At 40.3% G+C, this 26,183-nt stretch overlaps 1 protein-coding gene and 1 non-coding gene across 7 annotated transcripts in view; both read left to right on the top strand.

Moving 5' to 3' along the window:
- LOC106084024 (hornerin) overlaps window positions 1-26,183 on the top strand; it is a 120,992-nt gene that overhangs the window by 33,270 nt on the left and 61,539 nt on the right. For 4 of the 6 annotated variants that reach the window (XR_009397797.1, XM_059365970.1, XM_059365968.1 and 1 more), the window contains exons 2-8: window positions 3,615-4,481; window positions 4,556-4,891; window positions 4,956-13,862; window positions 20,497-20,584; window positions 20,793-20,946; window positions 25,431-25,761; window positions 26,001-26,090. Coding sequence is in view for 5 of the 6 variants with exons in the window: in XM_059365970.1 (XP_059221953.1) it covers window positions 4,438-4,481; window positions 4,556-4,891; window positions 4,956-13,862; window positions 20,497-20,584; window positions 20,793-20,946; window positions 25,431-25,761; window positions 26,001-26,090 (9,950 nt within the window). In the remaining variant the exon portion in view is untranslated. The remainder of the gene's footprint in view (window positions 1-3,614; window positions 4,482-4,555; window positions 4,892-4,955; window positions 13,863-20,496; window positions 20,585-20,792; window positions 20,947-25,430; window positions 25,762-26,000; window positions 26,091-26,183) is intronic. The other 2 variants (XM_059365971.1, XM_059365969.1) reach the window with 1 other exon arrangement.
- Window positions 20,339-20,425, top strand: LOC131996462 (small nucleolar RNA U6-53/MBII-28). The gene has a single exon (XR_009397883.1). It is a non-coding gene; the product is annotated as a small nucleolar RNA U6-53/MBII-28 (small nucleolar RNA).

Raw genomic sequence — 26,183 nt, 5'->3', positions numbered from 1 at the left:
TTTTAAATCCTAAAAAAACCCGATTTCATGGCTGAATAATCGATAAAAAGTACCAAATTATGCAACTGTTTTCAAGAATTGTGTATGGATGTGTGTGTTATGCACATTCATGTATACGGTAGAGAACTGCATAAGACTCAATAATTGGCACTCAATAGACATTTATGAAAAACACTCAATAGACACTTATGTTTGTTTTGCATGCCACCATAAAAATTAGTTACATATAACTTAAAAATTAAGAAATAACTTAATTTCTAGGTGGCATACTTTTTTAAGTTGTAACTTAAAAATTAGGTTATAACTTAATATTTAGGTGGCATGCGAAACAAAACATAAGTGGCTACTGAGTGTTTTTCAAAGATCCAAATATTGGGTCTTATGCAGTTCTCTGGTAACACTGTCTGCTGAATATTAGTAGTTAATTTTGCTGCAATTTTAGCAGTATTACAGCAGTGCTACTGAGAGAGAGGCGAGCTTAATGATCGATGATTTTCTGCAAAAGAAAGGAAAGTCAGAGATCACAACGCACCACACTAAGTTTCCTCTGCTTTGGGAGAGATTATTAAACTTAAAGATTAGCAGCCTTATTCAAAAATCACAAACATTTAAAACAGCTCAATAAACCAGAAATAGGTAAAATGTTCTTTGTATTCACAAACACATAATAGCCTAATTTACCCTTGATAAACCAATTTTAAATTTGAAAAAGTTATTATTGGTCATACCCTTGTTTAACACCCTCGGATGTGCTAGTGGCCGCTCGCTTTATACCAGCCAGTCGAACACCCTAAGTGCGGCGCAAGCAGTGGTACTCGCAGAAGAGCGTGATGGGATTCGTGGTATGGACCCCATTAATCCCAGAATCAGCAAGCTGAATCTGGAAATTAACAGGATAGTAAACGAACATAAGCGGAATTTGTGGCTGGAACACTCGGAGCAATGTAACTTAACCACCGGTGTAGGCAAACTGTGGTCTACTGTTAAGTCACTCTCGAACCCCGGTAGACGGGATGACAGAACCTCAGTCACTTTTGGCGAAATAACCGTGACTGATCCGAAGAGATGCGCCAGGTTGTTCAACCGTCAATTTATTGTGCATCCCGAGAGTGGCAGGGCAAGGAGGAGAGCCATTCGCCGTATTCGTGGTCTCCGAGCCGATGAACAGCCATCACAATTTATCGCGGGCGAAGTTACGAATGTCATCCGTGGCGCCAAATCATCTAAGGCGTTGGGTCCCGACGGAATCTCTACATTGATGTTGAAGAAACTGGATTCACCTGGAGTTGAGTCCTCAACCAGTCTTTCAACATTCTTATAGTTCCCGATGTCTGGAAAATGGGCAGAGTGATCCCGCTACTGAAGCCTGGAAAGGACCCGAGTTTGGAGGAGTCGTACATGCAGATCTCCCTTCTCTCACCAGGAGCAAAGACGATTGAGGCATTACTCCTCCAGAGCCTCGTAGGAGAATTTCCATTCGCCGAGCATCAACATGGATTTCGAAGCCTGCCTGGCGCAACAACAGCTTTGCATGCTAACACCGCACACATTTGCCGTGGCTTCAATCAGCCCAGGTCATGTGATAGGACGGTCCTCGTGGCACTGGCACTATCGAAGGCATTCGACACCGTCAGCCATGCCAAATTATTTGAGGACATCGCCAACATGTTCCTCCAGCCAGGCTTGAAACGCTGTGTCGCGAATTATCTGTGTGTTCGCCAGCCATTTGTGGAATTTAGGGATAAGAAGTCGAAGCACCGTAGAGTTAAACAGGGAGTTCCCCAAGATGGGGTGATATCTCCGGCGCTGTTTAACCTCTACCTATCCTCCAGACGGCATAGAGATCGTATCATATGCGGACGATTGTACGATCATGGCATCAGGCCCCCCACCCATTGTTGACATCTGCGATAGGTTGAACGTCCACCTCAACGAACTTGCCTCATATTTCGCTGCAAAAAATCTAAAGATATCTGCCACCAAATCTTCAGCCACTTTGTTCACTACAAATACGCGTGAGGTGAATACTGAGCTGACTGTGATGTTCGATGGATAACCAATAACTTTAGATTGTGCAGTGTCAACACAAGCACTTTGAGGGTAAAGATTTTAATGGATAGTAAGTTGTCCAATAGAGAAATAACAACCAAGATGGTTGTTGTGGTTGTAGCAGTGGGTTAAACACTGAGGCGGCAGCCCATGCCGATGAAGAACTCCATCAGGTCAATCCGGTAGGTACAACCGGCTGCCATGGGATTGCACCAAGATGGTGAAGTCACGCACTGTCTTAAAGTTCTCGCCTTCCCTGAGCATTACAAATCAGCATCGATTTAGTGTCGGGCCATAGCGGAGTAAAGAGGAATGAAGGGTAGATGTCTTGACTGTAAGAGCCAGAGAACTGTCAACTTGGTGAATGTAAAGCCTTCAAGTCAGTTCATGTTTGTGGGAGTGGGCGATGTATTGACTTTTCATGATTTAGCACGCACAGCAGGCCGATGATTGGCTTGAATACATCTTCATAGCGGCATCAAAAACCAGCACCAATAATTTTAAAAAAATAATTTCTTTAAAATTTTTATTGACAATTTATCTTTGTCAAATAGCCGGGATTGCCAGAATGAACATCAAAAAATCTATAAAAGTTCAATAATTATTTGACTGTTATTATGTGTTTATGAATACGAAATTATAAAATCAATACAAAATATATGTCCTTTATTTACAATTGGAGTATATTAAATATATTACAATAAAATATGGCCAATAGTAAACTGTTCAGTGTGAACATAGGGCATCAAGAGAAAGGGATTTTTTACCCCACAATAAAGCTTTTGTGAATAAGGCCGTAAAACTATCCTTTTTCCAAAGCCGATAAAAACTTCTCCTACCCAAGGGAAAGGTAGTTACTAACACTAGTAACTACCTTTCCCTAACAAATGGTATACTACTCTCTCCCATGGAAAACCCAAATGACTAGATTATTGTATTACCCATCAGATACCCGGTCAATGGAAATATGACAGGTGGCTGGCACCTAATGAAATGATTGCCATAAAGTGTTATTCAACAAGCATAACTTTGCTTGAGTACAGATGTTTGACGAACTGCCACAATCTCAATCACAATCTCTCAATCACAATCACAATAACACAAAGACAAAAAAGACAAAAAAGTGGAATTGAGACCACAATTTTTGATTTATGGATCTGAGCAGCACAAAATATTCTAGGCATTTGTAGATGACATAGGCTTTTTGGTAGAAGTTTTAGTTGTTGGTCCCAATTTTTAATAGAGAGTGAAATACAAAATGCCAAGATTGGCCACTTTTCGCTGCAAATTACTTTTAAGCCTATGTCCGCTTCCACATGTAATTTCTTGAATATTGTGTTGTGGTTAGATCATAAGGTTAAAGGCTGTAGATATCTTCCCACTTTTTATCTGGGCCACTGTGGGTTGTGAATATAACTTTGACGCCAATGCTGCCTTCTGATTATAATTGAGAGCACTCTTTCGAAACTCACTTTACGCACACTTGTCTTAGATAATATTTTCTTCCTAATTATTGTTTATTATTATTAATCTCCCTCAACATTTTTGCTCTCTCTTTATTTAAGCTGTGAACAAATTGAAAATGTCTCACTACTGAAGCAAAGACAACATGTCGCCGTACACCATTTGTTAATTTAAAACAATATAACTAAAAGTAAAATTGTTTAAATTAACTAAAAAGCAAAAAACAAAATCATTTACTAATATACTAAAAAAAAAAGTAGTCAAAGCGAGACGTTGTATTAAAAAACAAAAGATTGTAGATTTTAACAACAACAACAGTAAATACATTAAGTAAATACCGCCGGCAAAAAGAATAACATTGACGGCCTCTGATATTACCGATATTTAAGTGTGAAAAAATATCTTCAAAATCTCCACCTCCCGCCACCCGCCAACTATTTCTGGACGACACCCAAGCAAGTGTTCTTTCTCTATCATCATAACTCTTTGTTATTAGTCCTTCTGTCTCTCGTCACTCAGTCCTCACTCCTCAAGACGACAACGGTACATATTGTCTGTCGTCGTGCACTTTGACCAATCCCCAAAATCGTATTATTTTAACGTGTCGTGTGCCGTATTGTTCCAATTTATCCGTTTTTGAAACGTTTCATCTCGCAATTGCTGGTTTTTGCCGCAACAACAACGCCAACATCCCAACAACCACAATAACCACAAACTTCTCAGCTATGGATTAAAAGATCTTAACCTTAGAGCGAATTCTATTTAAGAAACAACTTCTTAGTAGTCACATTTGTAGTGTATTGTATGAGAGTGGGAATTTTTTCGCATGCTTTGAAAAATTTTTCGTCCGCCGTACACTCATAGAGGCATTCTTTGATAGTTGAAGAGACATTTCAAAGTTTTTTGGTGTGTGTTCTGCAACTGATGGATGGAAATGCCCAAAATATGTTTCACGGAAATCATCAAGGGTAAGTGGTGGTATTGTGGTGCACTTAGAATTGGAGCAACATTATAATTGGTTAATATTACTTGCATTTTACAGAGACCCCTACTATCGGTATGACCCCGCCGCTGCGGCAGCTGCGGCTGCAGCGTCTCCGCGAGCCATGGGTCCTCCAGGTGGGTATCCACGGCATAGGGGGCCGCATCCACTGCAACAGCAACCGCAATACCCTACTTATCAACCGACGGCGGATAACATTTATGGTTTAAGTGCCGCCGACCAGCATGCCAGCATGGGTATGGGGGACTTGAGCGGTTGGGGTGCAGCTCCCACTGTACCCGGCCAGGCTGGTGCCTATCCAGGGGCCACATTAGCTTATGGCCATCCTCAGGCTGGTCCCCCCACCCAACAGAGGCAATCTTCAACGCAGCCCAGGTTAGTGTTGAAAAATGTTTAAAATTTTATTCTTCGTTTCCATTTATTATACCATTTTCACCAGTTACCGTCAACATATGCCCGCCTATGGCCAACAAGATCAGCAAAAGTTGCCCTACGGTGCTCAGCAGAGCATGATGAGTAGTCTACTACAGCAGCCTGGTTCTAATGTTGGACCTGCCGGCTATGGTGCTCTAACACAACAACCACAGCAGCAACAAGCACCTACGCCCCAGCAGCAACAACAACAGAGCCAGCAATCACGCCTGCCACCGCAACACTATCCCCAAGCTCCCACGCAGCATCCATTATATTCGGCAGCCCCTGCACAAGGGCAACCGGGTGGTGTGCCCTCTGGTTCAAGTGTAACGAGTACGCCACAAGGTTATGGAGTAGCGTATGGAGCCCCCCTGCAACACCAACCCAGCAGATCCTCGCAGCATGTAGGTTACGGTCATGCTGGTCTCGATCAGCCAAGCCCTTATGGCCAACATGTTCCAGGTGGAGCCACAACTCCTGGTGGTGTACCAAGTCATCACCTAACTACTCAGCAGCAGGCTTCGCAATTGAGCTCTCATCCGTCGCCTCATATGAGTACAGGACCACAGCAGCAACAACAGCAGCAACCGCCAACTAGCATGCAACAACATGGTGTACCACCTGGTTTGGGTACACCCCAACAACAACAACAACAGCAGCAGCAGAGCTCAACTCATTTGCTGCAAAGTCAACAGCAGCAACAGCAACAACAACAACAGCAGCAGCAACAACAACAGCCCCAAAATCATGTTGGTCTTATGCAGGGATCAACGCAACATCAACAGTTGCCACCGCCACATGGTATGGGCGTGGGAGTCCCGCCGTCCTATGGAGGTCATCACCAACAACAAACACAGCAGCCACAACCACCTCCACCCCAACAACAGCCAGTTGGTGGAGCACCCTCCTATATGACAGCGACCGGGAAACATCAGGCAACTGCATCACCCCAATATCGGGCACCGTTTCCTCAACTCTCACCCCAAATGTCTCCTAGGCCACCAACAATGTCGCCTCATCCTCAAATGTCCCCAAGACCTGGCATGTCGCCGGCAAAGCCTCCCACGAGTCAACAACAGCAACAAGGTCCTCAGGGACAGACCCAACAGCAGCCAACGGTAAACTCTCCTAGTACGCAACAACAACAACAACAGCAGCAGCAAACCACACATCATAGTATATCGGGAATGGTGGGTTTAACTTCTCCAAGACAAACCACATCTGGTGGGTCCGGAGGTCCTACTAGCTCTAAAGCTGGTTCAGCAGGAGCTGGACCCGTTAATACTTTGCAGGCTTTGGAGCAAATGGTTATGCCTGGCCAAGGAATGTCGGCTGGACCAATGGATTATCCTTCGGCTTATAGGCAAGCGGCGGCACAGCATGGTCCAATGGGACCCAGAATGCCAGTATCGCCGCAACACCATCAGCAGTGGTCGCCGCATTTGGGTATGCAGCAAGGTCAGCAGGCTCCACCAAATCCCATGAGTGTTGGTCAAATGACAGCCCCACCACAAATGCCTCATCCGACTCAACAACAACAGCAGCAACAACATCAACAACAACAAAGTCAGATGAGCATGTATGGAGGGCCGCCGCCACCACATCATCCACAGCAACTTCAACAACAGGCAACGCCACAGCAACCTCCACCACCGCAGCAACAGCCCTCGGCGCCAACACCATCTCCACATGCTGGGCAATTGGCAACACCCGTTTCTCAACCTCAGCAACAGCAATCGACACCTCCTCATGCGCAACCACAACCAGTGACTAGCCAACATCAGCCGCAGCAGCAGCACCAGCAACATCATCAGCAGCATCAGCAGCAACAACAGCAGCAACAGCAATTATCCGAACAGTTACAGCATTCCATCAATGATATTGTGGGCAACAGTTCAAGCTCACAACAGCAAGCGGTTCCTCCACATTCAGCTGCCTCAATGTCGCCCATGCATCATCAAACGGCTGGTATGTCTTTGCATCACATGACCACTCCTGGACATCATCAAATGACGCCAGAGTCGATGCACAACACATCGCCACTGATGCAAGGAAGAGGTGCTCCTCCCTCCCAAGAAGCACACATGACTCCTCCCACAACTACAAATCAGCAACAGCATCATAGTCTACAACCTCCTCCTCATATCCAACAACAACAACAGCAGCAGCAAAAGCAACAGAGTCCACATCATCACCTGCAGCAACATCAACAGAAAAGTCCTCACCCTCATCCGCATCAGCTTTCACCACATCAACCAACCCAACAACAGGCTGCGTACCAGCAACAACAGCAGCAGCAGCAACAATCATTGCAACACTCTGTTCCCCAACCACCGCCCCAACAACATCCACCAGCACAAACGTATGGCGGCCAAGATCATTTCTCTTCAATGTTACAACAGAGTCAACAGGAGCCTCCTTCGTCTGTAGCTACACCTCCATCGGCACCCAATACGCAACAGCCGCAACAAACGCAACCACCAACGCAGCAACATCAGCAGCAACAAAGTCAATCACAACAACAGAATACAGCTGTTGCAACAATGTCACCAGCACACGTCCCTTCCCCTTTGGCTACTTCAGCAATGACTACCGCAAGCAATCAGCAGCCACAACCACAGCAGCAGCAGCATAGTCAACAGCCATCAACGCCGTCGACCCCAACACAGCATCATCTCATTAGTGGAATTCTCAATGAAACTGCCAACTCAAATGATTCATCTACCCTGGCCGTGGCCGCTAATGACAGTAACAACAGCAGTAGCAACTCGTCCACCAACAGTACTGTGAATAATCATCCAACGTCAATACATGACAGCAATTCCCAAAGTTCCATCAACAGCAACCACAATGCTCCAGCTCTCTCCACTATGGAATCTAGCTTGGGAGCCAGTGCTGGTGGGCTATTAAATTCGAATTCAAATTCGGCCACAAATGTTGGAGCCTCTGCGTCCGTTGGTGGCAATACCAGTGGCGTAGTTGGTGGTGGCGGTCTTCTAGATAGCGCTGGCGCTAGTCTCTTTGACAACAATTCGATGTCTTCAAACAGTGCGGTGGTGAATACCGTCGTATCGGCATCAGCGACAGCCGCTGCAGCCATGATAGATAGCAACTCACAGAGTTCTTTTATAGGAGCAATGACACACCAGGACTTTAATGAAAAGGCTTTGCCTAAACCTACAGAAAGCCCTGAAGAGCCAACGCTTATGGAAACTGACGCAGAAGCAAGCACCATCCAAGCAGGTGGTCAATCGAAGGATAATAAAACGGCAGAGGAAATACGAAATGAATCATCTATGAAGACCCCAAGTGAGGAGGAGCAATCGCAACCTGTAGTCTTGAAGGGAAGTGCTGGGGATCTAAGCGGAGAATCGACAAATGTGATTTCAAATACCGAAAAAGGTAAAGAGGGACAAATGGAGACACTCAAATCGGTAGAGGCGGCCCCAATTGATGGAAAGTCTGATGGTTCCAGGCCTACTGAAGAAATTGCAAGTCAACTGCAGCAAACAGAACAACCCATTGCCACTACCATTGAGGGCCCTCCAATGATGTCCCAAACGGCAACCATTACCCAAACTACAACCAATCTTACACATAGTCCACATATTACTGCTTTAACACCACAAACAATGTCCAATCAACTGACACCCTCTGGGATGACTACAATGGTTCCCCCACCTCCTGGCTCAGCACTTGTGCCCGCACCTGGAAGTATAAATCCGGCTACAGGAATGACAAGCCTACCACCCTACGATGGTAGCACAGTTGTCCCACCCAATCAACAGATTACTCCGCTTGGAATGCCACCACACTCAATGTTGCCACCATATCCTCCGCCGCCCCCACCACCTGGAGGCCCACAAGGCCCTCCACATATGGGTTACGCCCCCTATCATCCAATGTCACATCAGCAAGAAATAGCTGCTTTGCAACAACAACTCCAAGAATTGTATTGCATGTTGCCACAACACGACCAACAGGAAAAAATTATGCGTGTTCAGGAGCGCCTTAACATGGTGCAACAGCATGAAATTAACGACCAATGCGTCGGAGGACCACAGTGTCTCTTCTATCAATCCATGCCACCACAAATGTTTGGCCCCTCACCCATGCTACAACAACAAATGATCGAATCACCCCAGGTGTCCAGTACAACTGGCCGAGGAAGGGGTAAGGGTACAAACAAACCACGCAAGCCTCGTGTTAAGAAAGGTGACAAGCCTCCTCCGGCTAGCGAGTTAATGGACATAAGTGGAAATGTTGTACAGCAGGTTCCCATACCACCAAATCAATTGCCCGTTTCCGAAGACTGTGTTACCCAAGGGGCCGGGGATACATCTGTGGTGGGAATGTTAGAATACCATGAAGGCGATGGTGGCGATCATTCGCAAGACGTCCATTCAGCCAATGAGTTAGACACATCCACAGATGCCGGCAAGAAGAAGAAACCCCGTAAACCTAGAACGCCCAAAGATCCCAACAAACCTCCCAGGGAAAGAACACCCAAAGCCAAGAAAGTTAAAAGCGAAGGCCAGGAAGGCTCAGAGACAACCACGGCAACCGGTACGGCACGTAAACGCAACACTGGCGGCGCAGCGCGTAAGAAGAAGTTGGCAGACGAAGGTGAATTTGAGAAACCTGTTGGAGCGGAAGGTAGTGAAAATGAAGATAACAAGCCGCTCATGCAAAAAACTCCTGAGGCTGGAGTCGCTGAGCAGGAAGTCAATGAGGGCGAAAATAAGCCAGAAACAACTTCCACGGATGAAATTAAAAGTAGCGCCACCACTATTGATGGAGAACCGCAAGACTATGATGATATACCAGTATCCAAAATACCCAAAGTAGATGAAGGTGGTACGGCCGCCGCTGAAGCTGGGGACGAAACAGTCGACTCCATACCAGACTCTGCAGGTGATTCTACTGCAACTCCTACTCGCAGTAGGAAAAAACGACGTGGCAGAGGAGCTAGTGTCGGAGATGGTGAAAGCGAAACCAAACAAAGGCGTAGTAGAGGAGGCTCTCTTTCTGCAAGAGCCTTGAAAAAGCGTCGGAATCGCGGTCGTATTGTCCCCGAATCAGATGGTGAGGATGACAACTTGGAGGCAACGCCTCCACCATCACCTCCGGCCGACACAGAACTGGACACAAATAAACGTCGTTCATCGAGAAACACCCAAAGGAAGAAGTACATTGATGATGTGATGCTCAGATTTTCAGATGACGAAAGTGAATCGCTGTTGGGTTCTTCACCTTTGAAAAAGGAAAAGAAAACTTCGACTTTGGCTGCATCCACCTCAGCTGCAGCAGCAGTTGCTACTGCAAGCAGTAACTCAAGTGATGGCGAAAAAACTGAACAGCAAGCCAGTGCAACGGCGACGGTCGACTCGCAAGAACAGCCATCGACCACGGACGATAAAGCGAACCTTCCCGAAGATATTCAGGGCGGGGAGGCTACCTCCAGCACTACCACACCCTCGATTATTAATGAAAAATCTGAAAAGTCACAAGATATCCCTCCAGTTGCAGCATCTTCAAAGCCTAACTACGTTTACATAAATACAGGCGATGAGGACAGCATGGTGGTACAGTTTGTCTTGGCTGTGAGAATGGGTAAACGCGAGTTATTACCAGAACCGCCTCCTCCATCTCCGAAAAAAGAAGTCAAAACTGATGAGACTGGCGAAACGGCCAATGACGATACTAAAGACGAAGGTAGTGTAGGTGAGGAGAAGGAGAACGACAAAACAAAAGAAGCAACAAAAGATGAGGCTGTAAAGGACGAAGAAGGAATAGAGAGTAAGAAACACGAACAAGAAGCAGGCAATGCCGAGACTGAAATTAAAGCGGAGAACTCCGAAATTCCGAAGACTGAAGATGTAGTTGAAGGTGAGAAAATGGAAACCGACGAAGTGTTGGAGAGTAAACCACATGAAACCAAATCTGAGACTAATAATACAAAAGCCGAATCTGAAGATGAAAAGTCCGATAAAGACAAGTCTGGTAAGGACAATTTAAAGGAAGATGAGACTCCAACAAGTAAGGACGAGAATGTTGAAGCAAAAGCCGAAGCTATGGAGGTTGACGACGTGGTGAAAGAAAAGAAAGATTCCACCAACATTGAAAACCCAAGTACAGTTGCTGAAGATGCAGCTCCTCTAAAGGAGGATGAAAAACAAAACAAAGAGAGCGCTGAAGAGAATGAAAAGCCCGTAGCTATGGAAGCTGAAGAAACTACGATTGGTGAGGACGAACAGGGCCCCACTGAAGACTCGAAAAAAGTATTGAGTGAAAAGGAGCAATCATCTAAAGAGCAAAGCTCTGATGATAAGAAGCCAGACGATGAAATCAAAGAAGATCGTAGCGAAGAAGCCAAGAAAGAAAAGGAAAAAGAGAAAGATGACAAACCCAAACCCGAACCTGTATATATAGAAGTAGAAGAATATCTAGTTAAGTACCGCAACTTCTCGTATCTCCATTGCGAATGGCGCACCGAAGAAGAACTGCTTAAGGGTGACCGTCGTGTATGCGCCAAAATCAGAAGATTCCAGCAAAAGCAGGCACAACAAATGAGCTTTGAAACACTAGACGAGGAATACTTCAACCCCGATTTTGTTGAAGTGGATCGGGTGCTTGACATGTCAGTGCACACCGACGAACAAACTGGTGAGACTACCAAACATTACTTGGTCAAGTGGAAATCATTGCCATACGAAGATTGCACCTGGGAACTGGAAGAGGATGTTGACGATGATAAAATCGAGCAATATTTACGGTTCAATAAGATACCACCCAGGTCCGAGTGGAAGGGCAAGAAACGCCCTACCCCCGACCTATGGAAGAAGTTGGAAAAGACACCCGTCTATAAGGGAGGCAATACCCTGAGACCTTATCAGTTGGAAGGCTTAAATTGGTTAAAGTTCTCCTGGTATAATTCACACAATTGTATATTAGCCGATGAAATGGGTCTGGGTAAGACCATACAAAGTTTAACTTTTGTTCATTCCGTCTACGAGTACGGTATACGTGGACCCTTCCTTGTGATAGCTCCCCTCTCGACCATACCCAACTGGCAGCGCGAATTTGAAAGCTGGACAGACATGAATATAGTGGTGTACCATGGTTCTGTAACCAGCAAACAGATGATCCAGGACTACGAATTCTTCTTTAAGACAGAGTCGGGAAAGGTCTTAAAGGAGCCCGTAAAATTCAACGTGCTGATTACCACCTTCGAAATGATTGTCACCGACCATATGGATCTGAAATCTTTTAATTGGCGCCTGTGTGTTATCGATGAAGCTCATCGTCTGAAAAACCGCAACTGCAAACTTTTGGATGGCCTTAGGCAACTGAATTTGGAACATCGGGTGTTGTTGTCGGGAACACCTTTGCAAAATAATATGGGCGAACTGTTCTCTCTGCTGAACTTTTTGGAACCCAGCCAGTTTGCTTCGGCAGAAGAATTTATGACCGAATTCGGCAGTTTACGCACTGAAGAGGAGGTCAATAAACTACAAGCGTTATTAAAACCCATGATGTTGAGACGTCTGAAGGATGACGTCGAAAAATCTCTTGCACCCAAAGAGGAAACCATCATTGAAGTTGAATTAACCAATATACAGAAGAAATACTATCGTGGTATATTGGAGCAAAATTTTGCTTTCCTCAAGAAGGGAACCACTTCGGCCAATATACCCAATCTGATGAATACCATGATGGAGTTGAGGAAGTGCTGTATCCATCCATACCTTCTCAATGGCGCGGAAGAGCAAATACAGTATGACTATCGCAACCAGCACGGTGAGGACAATGAGTCGTACTACAAGAACATTATACAGTCTGCTGGCAAAATGGTCCTGATCGATAAGTTACTGCCAAAGTTGAAGGCAAATGGTCATCGCGTGTTGATATTCTCCCAAATGGTGCGATGTTTAGATATCCTGGAGGACTATCTCATATATCGCAAATATCCATTCGAACGCATTGATGGACGTATAAGAGGAAATCTGCGGCAAGAAGCCATAGATCGTTACTCCAAACCGGGATCTGATAGATTTGTATTTCTTTTATGCACCAAAGCTGGAGGCTTGGGCATTAATTTAACCGCTGCCGATACAGTCATTATCTACGACTCCGATTGGAACCCCCAAAACGATTTACAGGCCCAGGCTAGATGCCATCGTATTGGTCAACGTAAAATGGTAAAAATCTATCGTCTGCTCTGCCGCAACACCTATGAGCGAGAAATGTTCGATAAAGCCTCATTGAAACTGGGTCTGGATAAGGCTGTCTTGCAATCGATGAATACCCATAACTCCAAAGATGGTAGCAACAAACAGCTGACGAAAAAAGAAATTGAAGATCTGCTCAAAAAGGGTGCCTATGGCGCAGTCATGGATGACGACAATGCCGGCGACAAGTTTTGCGAAGAAGATATTGATTCCATACTGCAAAGACGCACTCAAGTCATTACCATGGAATCGGAGAAGGGTTCCACTTTCTCAAAGGCATCATTTGCTGCCTCTGGCAATCGTTCGGATATTACAATTGATGATCCAGATTTTTGGACTAAATGGGCTAAAAAGGCCGACATTGATACAGATGTCTGTGAACGTGATGAAACCGAAGATTTGGTTTTGTCTGAACCTCGACGTAGAACTCAAATTAAACGTTACGGCCATGAGGATGTAATGGAAATGAATTCCGAAGAATCCTCAAATGAGAATAGCGACGAAGAGGGTGGCATTGGGGCACGATCTACGAGAAGATCGCGCAAAGAGAAACGCGACCGAGGTCGTGATAAGAAAGCCAATGAAGAGTATGTACCCAGGGAGCGTGATGCATTGGCCGCACTCGGCTTGGAGGACATTCAATATGGAAACTGGGCCAAATCTGAGTGTTTCAAAGTAGAGAAGGGTCTATTGTCCTTTGGGTAAGTACCATAACCACAATTTGTTATTTAGGGGGAATATGTAAAATTGCATAAGGTGTTACCGCTGTGGAAGCATTTGGGATGCCAGAAGGCAGATTGTAGTGGCCAACGCATGTGGATACATGAATAGGAAATACATATTACATCTAAATAAATCCCGTCATAGTCATTGTTATGATTCTTTTTTATTTTAATTTTTTATTAACACAAAAAAAGCCAACGTATCTAGTTTTTATTTATTTGCTCAAATATTATCAAAGCCCAAAAAACCTATTTGTCTAATGGACTCCATCAAGTTTAACATTTAATAGAATTTTTCCTTAAGTATAATTATTTAATAATGGATGAATAACGTACTACTCAGTTGAAACAGCTCCAGTTATTTTTTCCAAAGCCCTTTGGTGTTAATTACGTTTCTCGCTATCAATAAAGTTTTCAATATTCTGGTTTGGAATATTGGACCACTCAGCCACCACCATTGCTCAGAGGTCTGCTTTTGACGTTGAACACCCCAGTTCAAATCACGGCGTGAACATTAGAAAAAATTTCAATTTTCAAAGCCACCACCATTGCTCAGAGGTCTGCTTTTGACGTTGAACACCCCAGTTCAAATCACGGCGGGAACATTAGAAAAAATTGTTCAATGGTGGTTATCCCCTTCTAGTACTGGCGAAACTTGTGAGATATTTACCTTAGGTCTGTGTAAACTTTTCTGCTAATATGGTGTCGCTCTGGGACAAGCCGTTCGGACTCGGCAATAAAGAGGAGGTTCCTTTACATTAAACTTTTAAGCTTAAACTTTTATCGGACAGCACTCATTGATATGAAATAAGTATGCCCGCAGTCGCCGATATATTTTCGACTGGATTAAAGCCTGGCCTGGCCACTTCTAGTTTAGATGACAAACGTTGGTGTTGTTGCAACCTTTCATATAAGCGGTTTCAGTAATACCTTTAACATTTCGACAAACAACTCTTTCTAGACTTACACAGTCCAATTTGTGTGGACTTTTGAAAATTGCAGAAAGGCTTTAAGATTTTGCTGACAAAGCTGATTTCTTTTGTTTAACAGTCAATGGCAAACATATTCTTCGAAAGCTTATCTTTTTGTCCGCTCACTAACAGACTAGATGGACAAAACTGTATTTTACGTGGTAGTTCGCAAATTAGGAAAAATTTGACAGCCTTCGTCCGGGTTTGAGATTTTCTTCTCTTCCATATGTTCAATAGTGGAAAATAGACAAAAGTATTTAAAATAAAACTATTTGCCTACCAAAGTTGGACAAAATTGGGAAATAGCAAAAGTATTTTAAAAATTTTCAACGGTGGCTTTTCCCTCCTAATGCTGGCAACATTTGTGAGGCACTATGCCATGTAAAACTTCTCACGAAAGAGGTGTCGGAGGCCCCTTTTCATTGAGCTTAAAAACTTGACTTAAAAACTGCTCTCATTGATATGTGAAAAGTTTCATGAGCAAAATGTGCATTTGCATTTTAAATGAAACCATGTGCCTTCCAAAGTTTTTTGTTAAAAAAAAGCGCCATTTTTTTTTGAAAATTTTTGTATATTTTTAATCTACTCGTTCATAGCTTTAATTTGATTCCCATATTGCCTAGGTTTAAGAGGGTTCCAAATTCTCAAGACCCTGTAGGTCCTTCCCGGGTCAAAATTGTTGACCTTTGTTTGCATAATTATGTACTTATCAATACCTTTCATTCGATACCCATGTTACCTAGGTTGGGGGGGGGGGGGGGTTTCGGCCCTAGAACCACGGGCCCGAGCCCCAAACACTGACTTCATGTTCGAGTTCCTGGGGTCAAAATTAGGGGGTATGCATTCGAATTTTTTGCGAACTACCCCGTAAAATACAGTTCAGCCGGCGGCTGCAGCCTGTTTAGGTGTTCTAATCAGCAAACGTTCCATAAGAGCGAAGCTATTGGAAAGTAACTTTGTTCGAGACTTTTTCACCTCTTCCGCACTTTTAAAACTGTTCTGTGAAAAATTCCCAATATGCGTGCTATTTTGCGAGCTAAATCACTCTTTTTTTGTAATTTCAATGATTTCAGTGACATGTGATATTTTGCGCCTTTTCCATGGCAGATATTCTCAAAAAATATTATCAACTAATAAAAAAACACGTGCAATTTTTTTCTATTTAATTGTCATTAAGTCTAAAATAACGGTAAATTGTACTCAGCTGCTGTAGTTTCATTACTGCTTATAGGTCTTTTATACGGCACATCGTGTGTACGTGTTGTTTTGAGATTTTGCCAAAGAGGGCACATCAATTTTTTTCTTTTCTTTAATTTTATTTCATTTGCGCTACATTTCTGTTGAAGGAAACAATAAAAAAAACGCAGAATATAGAAAAAATTTAAACACGTCTTTATAGAAAGTTTTATGAAGAGAATGAAAAAAACCTGTATTATATTCAATATACATACATACAGCGGTCAAAAAAAGTATTCATCATTAGCAAAATTGATAATAAATTCACTTATTTTGGGTAATTGAAGAAAATTTAAAGTAAACAAATAATGCAGTTTTATGCAATAGTTTATTTTTCGTAATATGTTTTAAAATAAATTCAAAAAATAATTTTAATTAGCGCAAAAAATGCAATTTTATATAATAACACCAAAAACAGAACAAAAAAAGTATTCATCATTGACGTGCTATCATCAAAGTCAAATTCAAATATTATTTGGGAATCCCCCTTTTCTGTTTTATTTAGTAAAGGAGGCTTTGCCCTTGACAGCAAATATTTAATTTCATTGAAAATATAGTTTTTGTCAAAATGGGTCGTAAGCAAAACGAGGTTTCTGATGAGGTAAAAGTTTTGATAATAAAACACCACAGGAATGGTTTAACTCAAAAAACTATCAGTGAAATATTAAATAGACCACGATCTACTATACAATCCATCATCAGAAAGTGGACAGAAACGAAAACTGTTGACAATAAACCAAGATCTGGTCGACCAAAAGCACTTTCAGTTGGAGATGTGCGTTGGCTAGTGCGGCAAGTTCAGAAAACTCCGAAGACAAATGCGACCATTCTTCGTAAAAACACTATGGAATATTTAGGGAAGGAAGTTACTACACAAACAATTCGAAATACACTCAAAAGGCATAGTTACAGAGGAAGAACTGCACGTAAGAAGCCCTTTATAAATAAAATAAACCGAGTGAAAAGGCTAAGCTTCGCAAAAATGTATGTAAAACAGCCCGAATCATTTTGGAAAACAGTCATTTTTGCAGACGAGAGCAAGTTTAATCTTTTTGGGTGCGATGGAAAGGTCATAGTGTACAGAAAACCAAATACAGAGCTTGAAGAACGAAACACAGTTGCTACTGTAAAACATGGTGGAGGTGGTTTAATGGTTTGAGGGTGTATGGCGGCTTCAGGAGCGGGAAATCTTGAAATTATTAATGGAGTAATGGATCATAAGTATTACATTGACATTTTAAAGAGGAATTTAAAAGATAGTGCTGTAAAACTTGGGCTTGGTAATAACTTTCAATATTATCAAGATAATGACCCCAAACATTCTGCTTTAAATACCAAGATGTGGATGCTGTATAACTGCCCCAAAGTCATTAAAACTCCTCCTCAAAGTCCCGACTTGAACCCAATTGAACATCTTTGGGAACATCTCGAACGCAAATTGAGAACGCGCAATTTTTCGAGCAAGAGTCAAATGCAACAGGTGATAATGGAGGAATGGACTAATATAGACCAAAATATAACCGCTAAATTAGTCCAATCAATGTCAAACCGTTTAAAAGAAGTTATAAGACGCGGTGGTCGAATAACAAAGTATTAATTTTTTTAAATTATGTTATTTATTTTTTTGTTTTTTTGCAATGATGAATACTTTTTTTGTTTAATTTTTTGTGTTCAGCTGTAAAATGGCCCTTTTTGTTCCAATAAATACTATTTTTTTCTTTAAAAACAATGAAATTGTGTACATATATATCACACAAGCACTATTGCATCATTAGTTTAATATGTTTTTATTCCAATTGTCTTTTGTAGACTTATTAAAAAAAAAACATTGAATGATGAATACTTTTTTTGACCGCTGTACATATTTTTTCTACAATGAATGCAAAGCCTACACATATGAAATATTATTTTCATAAACAAAGTTTTTCGTTAGCAAGTAATTTCAACACTTTCTTAATGAAAAAATATTTTTGATTTTTACAGCAATCTCAATTTTCCTCTTAGGGTTTGATTCGTCATCTTCGTTAGTGATTTTGTTAAAATATCGGCAGTATTTTCATTAGATGAAACATATTTTAAGTCAAGTTTTCCTTCTTTATAAAATATTTTTGTTTTTTACAGCAATCCCAACTTCCCTCTTAGGGTTTGATTCTTCATCTTCGTTAGTGATTTTGTTAAAATATCGGCAGTATTTTCATTAGATGAAACATATTTTAAGTCAAGTTTTCCTTCTTTATAAACATCCCTTATGTGATGTATTTTATAAATATGCTTATTTCTTGAATTAATATGCTCACTTCTTGAATGATAGACTGAGTTTCTGACAAACTGTCCGTTCAAAAAATTTCGAATATATATTACTTCCTTAGCAGCTGAGGATAATGCCATATATTCTGCCTCTGTGCTGTTCGGAGCAACGGTTTGTTGTACTATATAGCACCTCCGGCCAATACATGCGAATCCATGCAATGGTTTCCCGCTACACTTGTATTGCAGGCTCAAATTGGAAATTGCATTTAAATACCTCAAGACATGGTGACATCCATTCAAATGTTCGATATGGGGATCATTATTGAACTGTGATAATTTGGTAACGGCATGAAGTATGTCTGGTCTAGTACAAAGTGCAATGTACATTAAAGATCCTATAAGAGATTGATACATTTTTGCATCGACCTTCTTACAGCTACCACAATCATCTGTGCATTTCTTGAATTGTTGGTCAGGAACCAGAGGAGTGCAAACTTTTCTTACATTTCCCATTCGTGCTTCTTGCAGCAATTCTAAAATCATGTTTCTTTGCGAAACCTCCAAAGATTCCGTTGGCGTCTTTCTCTTTACTTCCATCCTCAGAAAGTAGTCTAGTCCTCAATATCCAAAATAGTGCTCAATACAAATACACAAATTTTGTCCATGAACATTCACTTAGGAATAGGGGCAATCTTCTTACATATCAATGAGTGCAGTCCGATTCAAGTTTTAAGCTCAATGATAAGGGGCCTCCTTTTTATAGCCGAGTCCGAACGACGTACCGCAGTGCGACACCTCTTTGGAGTGAAGTTTTACATGGCATAGTAACTCACAAATGTTGCCAGCATTTTTTTATGGTCTCGCCTGGATTCGAACCGAGGCGTTCAGCGTCATAGCGGACAAGCTAACCTCTGCGCTACGGTGGCCCCCAGTCTTTAATTTATTTTTTTCTAATTCTTCTCCTTTGAACTTGCAAGCAAAATATCATCAGTTGAATATCGTGTTACAGGAGAAAAAGTTTCAGTGTAGTTTATTCCATATCTCTGACTACACCCCTAAGCGACCAATCTCGATTTATATCTTTCAATATTCTAATTCTTATCATGTTTTAATGTAAACACCCACTTACATTTGATAATAGGTACATTTTCAGTCCCGTCGACAAGTTTCCAGGTGCCTTGTTGAATCAGAGAATCACATTCAGACTTCATTGATTCAAACCATAGATCTCGATCATTTCGGTGTTCGAGTTCCTTTAATTTTGGACACAACATGTTTTCATTGTCTGTCAACTAATGATCACACATTTCGGTGTAAACGGTAATCGATAGACGCTAATCATCGTAAAAATCAAGTGATTTTGATTTTTCAGCTTTTAGCCAAAACTGATGGCCATGTGACGTATACATTCTTATTTTCACCAATGCTATTACAATGATCACGCATCATGATGTGCCATGTAAACTGGCCATTAGGTGTTGTTGTAACAAAAAAATCTTGCAAAGGTCGAGACATTGCCTTTTTCATTTTAAAGCAAAATGAGTTTAGGTTGTGTGTGTGTATTATAGTTAAGAAGTATAACACTCAAACAACGAAAAATGTCGCGAACTAGTAACATACTCAAAATCAGAGTTGCACTTATCACTGATTTTGTCATATAGTGGACTCAATATTTTGTTGTTGGGCTACTGCCACTACCTGTAAATGAATATATCTTGAAAATTTTGGCTTGTCTTAAATAGGTATTGCAATTAGCAAAGTATTAGGTTAGGTTGAAAGGAGGGTGCGGATATTAATCCTCCCCATGCCACTATGGACAAACACCTAAGTCATTAATCGGCTTGTTGCAATGTATTAATATAAAAAAATATAGTTTTTTGAAGTAAAGTTTCATACTCATGTATCAAAATGTGCACGCCACTATATATGTGAAAAAAAAATATTACATGCCAAAAGTTTCCCTACTTCCCCTTAATAGATTTGAAACTATATTATTGCTTAAAATGATGATCACCCATGCTAATATTGAGAAAACTTTAGGTTTTCGCTGAGTAAAACAAAACTTCTCAAAATAAACTGATTTTTTTTATAAAATTACTTTATTTCTGGTTAATAGGATTTTCCTAATTTGTTATTATCATTTAAATCATTTTCAGCTGGGGCCGCTGGCCTGAGATCTTAGAACTGGGACAATTTAAACGTGGTTGGCGTGACATCAATGTGGAGGACTGTTCAAGGATAATTGTAAGTTTTAAAGCACTCATTTTATATAAAACATAATATAAAATCTTAACAAAATGATGAATTAACATGCTAATATTGAGAAAACTTTAGGTTTTCGCTGATAAAAATTCTCTGTAAACAACTGACTGTGATTGAAACAAATTGACTTCCCGTTGAAGGAAACCTTTCCCTCATTTTTAAAATTTTTAATATTATGTCTTATTTTTAGCTGCTCTACTGTTTGCAAGTCTACAAAGGAGATGAGAAAATAAAAACCTTTATATGGGATTTGATAACACCTTCGGAAGACGGTGAAGTGACAAAAATTAGCAGGGATCACAGTGGCCTCCATAATTTGGTGCCACGAGGTAGGAATGCCAAAGGTATGGTAAACTAAAACTAATTACAAACACGCACATTCTGTTCTGAAGACAAACTGCACGGCTGTAGAGTTCTCTGTGAAAACCAAACCCCCTTCCATAGATACGAAAACAACACTTAAGTCTATAATAAAAAGCACGCAGAAAGAAGCTAGAATCAAGAATATACTCGATTTGATTTGAGTAAAACGTGGCTTCTTCGATTCTTATATACTTTGTACCTAGTTTTAGTCTTATTAAAGTAATTCAAATTGGCTCATTGCTCTGTCCCTATCACTTTCTATTCCTATCTCTCTCTCTTCCACTAAAAATCATTCAGTGTAAACTAACAATTGAAATTTGTCTTCTTCTATACAACTAATTTTCTTATTCAAAGTTTATCGGTTAAATATGTGTAAATATACATAATTTGTAGTTCTTTGGGAAACTAACATTTATGAGGTTGACCTTGAAATTGTAATGTCGGTTTTCTCGTAAATCAACTGTAAGTGTAAGTTTTCTGTTAAACCATTTGGTTCTCTCAACAATCTCAATATCAATAATAATAACAGTGGGGCAACGCTACAGAAACATTGGCTGGCATATATATGACAGGGTGGCAACACAATAAGTTGTAGTGAAAAAAAAATTAAATCTTAAGGCCAGTACTATGTTCTTTTTTCACTGTTGAAAACTATTTTTTCGCAATTAAGTTTTGAAACATTTCAAAAATCTCAATTTTACCATAATACTTTTATTATCAATTATTTATAAATAATAAGTAACTGTCCTTTTGAATAGAATCGGCAAGTTTTATTACTTCAAAATCTATTATTTAACAAAAAAAATGGTTAAAAAAAATTCGCGATAAGCGAACATAGTTGTTACGATCGCTGCGGGAACATGATGACCAATTGTTGTTTAAATGCGCCAATATCGCCTTGTCGTATCGAGCTTCATAGACACTGACCATTTAAGCAAGAGCCCGTGCCACCGGGCCCCTTGCTGAGACCCTCCGCTGATTTTCCGCGACTGCAGTTGCAGCGGAGGCCACCGTAGCGCAGAGGTTAGCATGTCCGCCTATGATGCTGAATGCCTGGGTTAGAATCCTGGCGGGAACATCGGAAAACAACAAAACAATATGTTATAACTAAATTACAGATTTGTATTCAAAATCGAAATGTTCTCATCTTATATTTGGCAAATGCGGTGGTATTTTGTATAAATTCATGCGAAATCGAAGTTCCCAAGTCCATATATCTATTCAAAACTAAATTTTATGTTGAAATACCAATAGATTTGCCAAATATGCAAATGCTAATTTGCCCATGAACATTCCATTAGGGAACAAGCACAAACTTCTCACATATCAATGAGTGCTGTCCGATTCAAGTTTAAGCTCAATGATAAGGGGTCTCCTTTGTATTGCCGAGTCCGAACGGCGTGCCCTTTGGGATGAGGTTTTAACTTGGCAAAGTACCTTACAAATATCGCCAGTATTAGGAGGGGATAAACACAGCTAAAAAAACTTTTATCATCTCGCCAGGATTGGAACTCAGGCTTTCAGCGTCATAGGCTGACATGCTAACCTTTGTGTTACTGTGGTCTCCAAATAATATATGACAAAATTTCGATGTTGCTCTAAGATTCGAACTCTATTGGCAAATTGACCGCAATGATGTAAAGTGTTTGTTATCTATAAGCTGTGTTGCGTATGAATATGCGTAGCAACTGTTTAACACTGAGTCTCTAAAGGCAAAACTATTTTAGCCTTGAACATTAACACATCTAACGTACAGATAAAAGTAAATTAATGTTTGAGAAAACCAAAATGGAGATAAAAGGCAATTTACCAACACAAGGATTAAGAAACGAAGGCCGAGAAAACATCCATAAACTTGCAATAACTTTCAAAAAGTAAATTATCACTGGTCCTTTTTTGTCTTTGCTTAAATAAAAAACTAATACTTTTGTAAGTACAAGTGTTGTTGAAGTAAAAATCGATTGGATAAGGCTTCTTGATGCTGTATGCAGTGACACCGAGTTGGTATTTAAAAGAAAACAAAGAATTGTGTAATTCTCAATTTGAAATGTGTTTGTAATATGATCTGTCTTACTGTACCATATCCTTTCTATTTATATACTGCATATATAATATGTATTGTTTGTTTTCTCTAATTGTTATTTTATAGATATATGTTTTCCTTTAAATTTGATTTATCTAAATTTGTTTTTTTGTTTTGTTATTCAAAATTTCGTTTTATTTTTCTTTGGATTTTTAAATTACATTTGTAGTAAAAACAAAATTACAAAAAAAACAAAGGTGTAAATGTAAATACCAAGATTCGTATAGTAATGCATACAAACGGATGAATTGATGACAAGAAATCTAATATACGGCACTGTACATGTTGATTGCTGTTGTATGCCCTGATTCTCGGATCCCATTACCTAGACCCGACATATTTGTTTACGAATAAACATTTAGTTCTAACCCATTGTGAATGATAATTTACTATTGTGAACGACGATATCATACCAGCTGTTAAAGCACATGCACATGTCTTAAAGTGCAATTTTTACTATGCATAATCTAAAAATAGAAATAATAGCTTCTTTTATATTATGTATAGTCAAAATTGTACCTTAAGGCCCCTTATTTTCCTTCTGTGGCAAAGTAATGCTGAAAGTATAATTACCTTTAGTAAAAAAAAATACGTACTATTGTTGTTAGCATATACTATTTTGTTTCCTCTGCGGTGCTCTGCAACTAGCAACTCATCGACTGTTGTCTGGTTGTACTTTTGCGGGGTAATTGCTTTATTCTGGTTAAGCCACAAATAGGAAATATAGATGTTCCGTTATCAAAAATACGATTGAGGTGCTGCAAAGATTAGAAATAGTTGAAACAATCTAAATAACTTTAATTTTTCATTCACAATATCTTCTTTGTTCATACACAATATGTTACAAATTTTCTCTCTTTAAATGAATTTTGCTCATTAGTCCGATCGGTCCTCACGGTTCAGCTTAAACTTGAGAAAAAAAATTAAAAAAAAACATCAAAACTACATTAAAAAAATATAAACAATAATAAAAAATAAAAAAAATATGAGAAATATAAGAAATATAAACAAATTTAAATGTATATATAAAAAATATAAAAATATATTAAAAAATAAATAAAAATAAGTAAGTGAGAAGATTCTAGCAGTGCCTTAATTGGATGTTTGTAGGAAATTGTGTATTTTGCAAGTTCCATAATTGCTGGACTGTTGTCTTAACATTCTGCAATCCATGTCAGATAATTGTCAATGTTTTTTCATACCCTCCACCATAGGATAGGGGTATACAAATTTCGTAATTCTGTTTGTAACTCCTCGAAATATTCGTCTAAGACCCCATAAAGTATGTATATAACTTGATCGTCATGACATATTAAATCGATCTAGTCTGTCGAAAGCACGCTAACTTTCGAAGGAGTAAAGCTATCCGCTTGAAATTTTGCACAAATACTTCTTATTAGTAAATGGGCCATATCGTTCCATGTTCTGACATAGCTGCCATATAAACCGATCTGGGATCTTGATTTCTTGAACCCCTAGAGGACGCAATTCTTATCCGATTTGGCTGAAATTTTGCATAAAGTGTTTTATTTGTTTCCAACAACTGTGCCAATGTATCTGTCATATCTGGGGTCTTGAATTCTTGAGCGTCTAGAGGGCGCAATCCCTATCCGATTTGGCTAAATTTTGCATGACGTATTTCGTTATAACTTCCAACAACTGTGCCAAGTATAGTTTAAATCGGTCCATAAGCTGATATAGCTGCCATATAAACCGATCTTCTTTACCCACTAGAAGGCCCAATTCCTATCCGATTTGGCTGAAATTTCCCATGAGGTGTTTTGTTATGACTTCCTACAACTGAGCCAAATATGGTTCAAATCGGTCTATAACCTGATATAGCTGGGATCTTGACTTCTTGAGCCTCAGGAGGACCTAGATATCATCCGATTTGGCTGAAATTTTGTACAACGGCTTCTTCCATGACCTTCAACACACGTGTCGAATATGGTCTGAATCGGTCTTTAGGCTTATACAGCTCCCCTATATACCGATCTCCCTATTTTACTTTTTGAACCCCTAAAAGGCCCAATTCTTATTCGATTTGGCTGTAATTTTACACATATACTTCTACTGTGGTCTCCAACATTCAATTAGTTGCGTGGCTTCTTTTCTTTTATCCTTTGTTTATCTAAAAAGAGATACCGGGAAAGAACTCGACAAATGGTGGAGGGTATATAAGATTCGGCCCGGCCGAATTTGGCACGCTTTTACTTGTTGTTATTGATTTTGAGTTACCGCAATTTTCAAGTCATGGTATTTACATTTATACTATTGGTTCTTATTATCATTTATTTTTTAAAATTCAAAAATTCCATTGGTAGATAACGACCTGTGGCATGCATATATAAATGCCTTATGAAACTTTTTTGTTTTTTATAGGACGCAATGGAGGTAAAACACAAAAAGAGTTGGCCGCTCAAGCTGCTGCCGATGCTACGGCTACTCAAGCAGCCAGCGCTGGTAGCGGTGATGGCAGCACACCTACACCGGTGGATACCGCAACTGCACCTCCTACACCGGAGGCGGCTACAGAGTCATCAGCAGCCCCATCGCCAGCCGGATGTGGTGGAAAACCAGTTAAAAAAGAATTGGGCACCCAAGGTTTACAAAACATACAGGACCCGAGTCATTGGAGTAAGCTGGAAAAATATGATGCTGATACATATTTGGAAGGAGCCTACAAAAAACATTTAAGCAGACACGCGAATAAGTGAGTCGTGTGGAATCGAATTTATTACCTTAACCCAAACGCAATGGACTGATTTTTCCAACTAACATTTGATTATTGTTCTCTTCTGTCTTCTTCTTTTTTCTCTTCTTGTCTATTTTCTTTGGGGGGGTTTTGTGCGACAATTATTGCTTTCTGTTGTTTTGTATGTTTTTTGAAATGATTTCATGTACGATTTTACTTTTTATCATCCTCCTTCCCGCTCCATTACCCATCTACAGAGTTTTATTGAGAGTGCGTATGCTGTATTATATACAACATGAGGTGATTGGAGATTTGGTGCAACAGATTAAAGACAATACACCGGTCAGGTATGTTCTATTGAATTATATTAAGTCTGTTGTAGTGTTTGTTTTATCTCATCTATTTTTTATATTGCTGTTACATTTGTATTTGTGTGTGCG

This window comes from Stomoxys calcitrans, chromosome 3, assembly GCF_963082655.1.
Source record: "Stomoxys calcitrans chromosome 3, idStoCalc2.1, whole genome shotgun sequence".
NCBI lineage: Eukaryota > Metazoa > Arthropoda > Insecta > Diptera > Muscidae > Stomoxys > Stomoxys calcitrans.
Note: the sequence above shows the minus strand (reverse complement) of the source record. Positions and strands in the feature narration are given on the sequence as shown.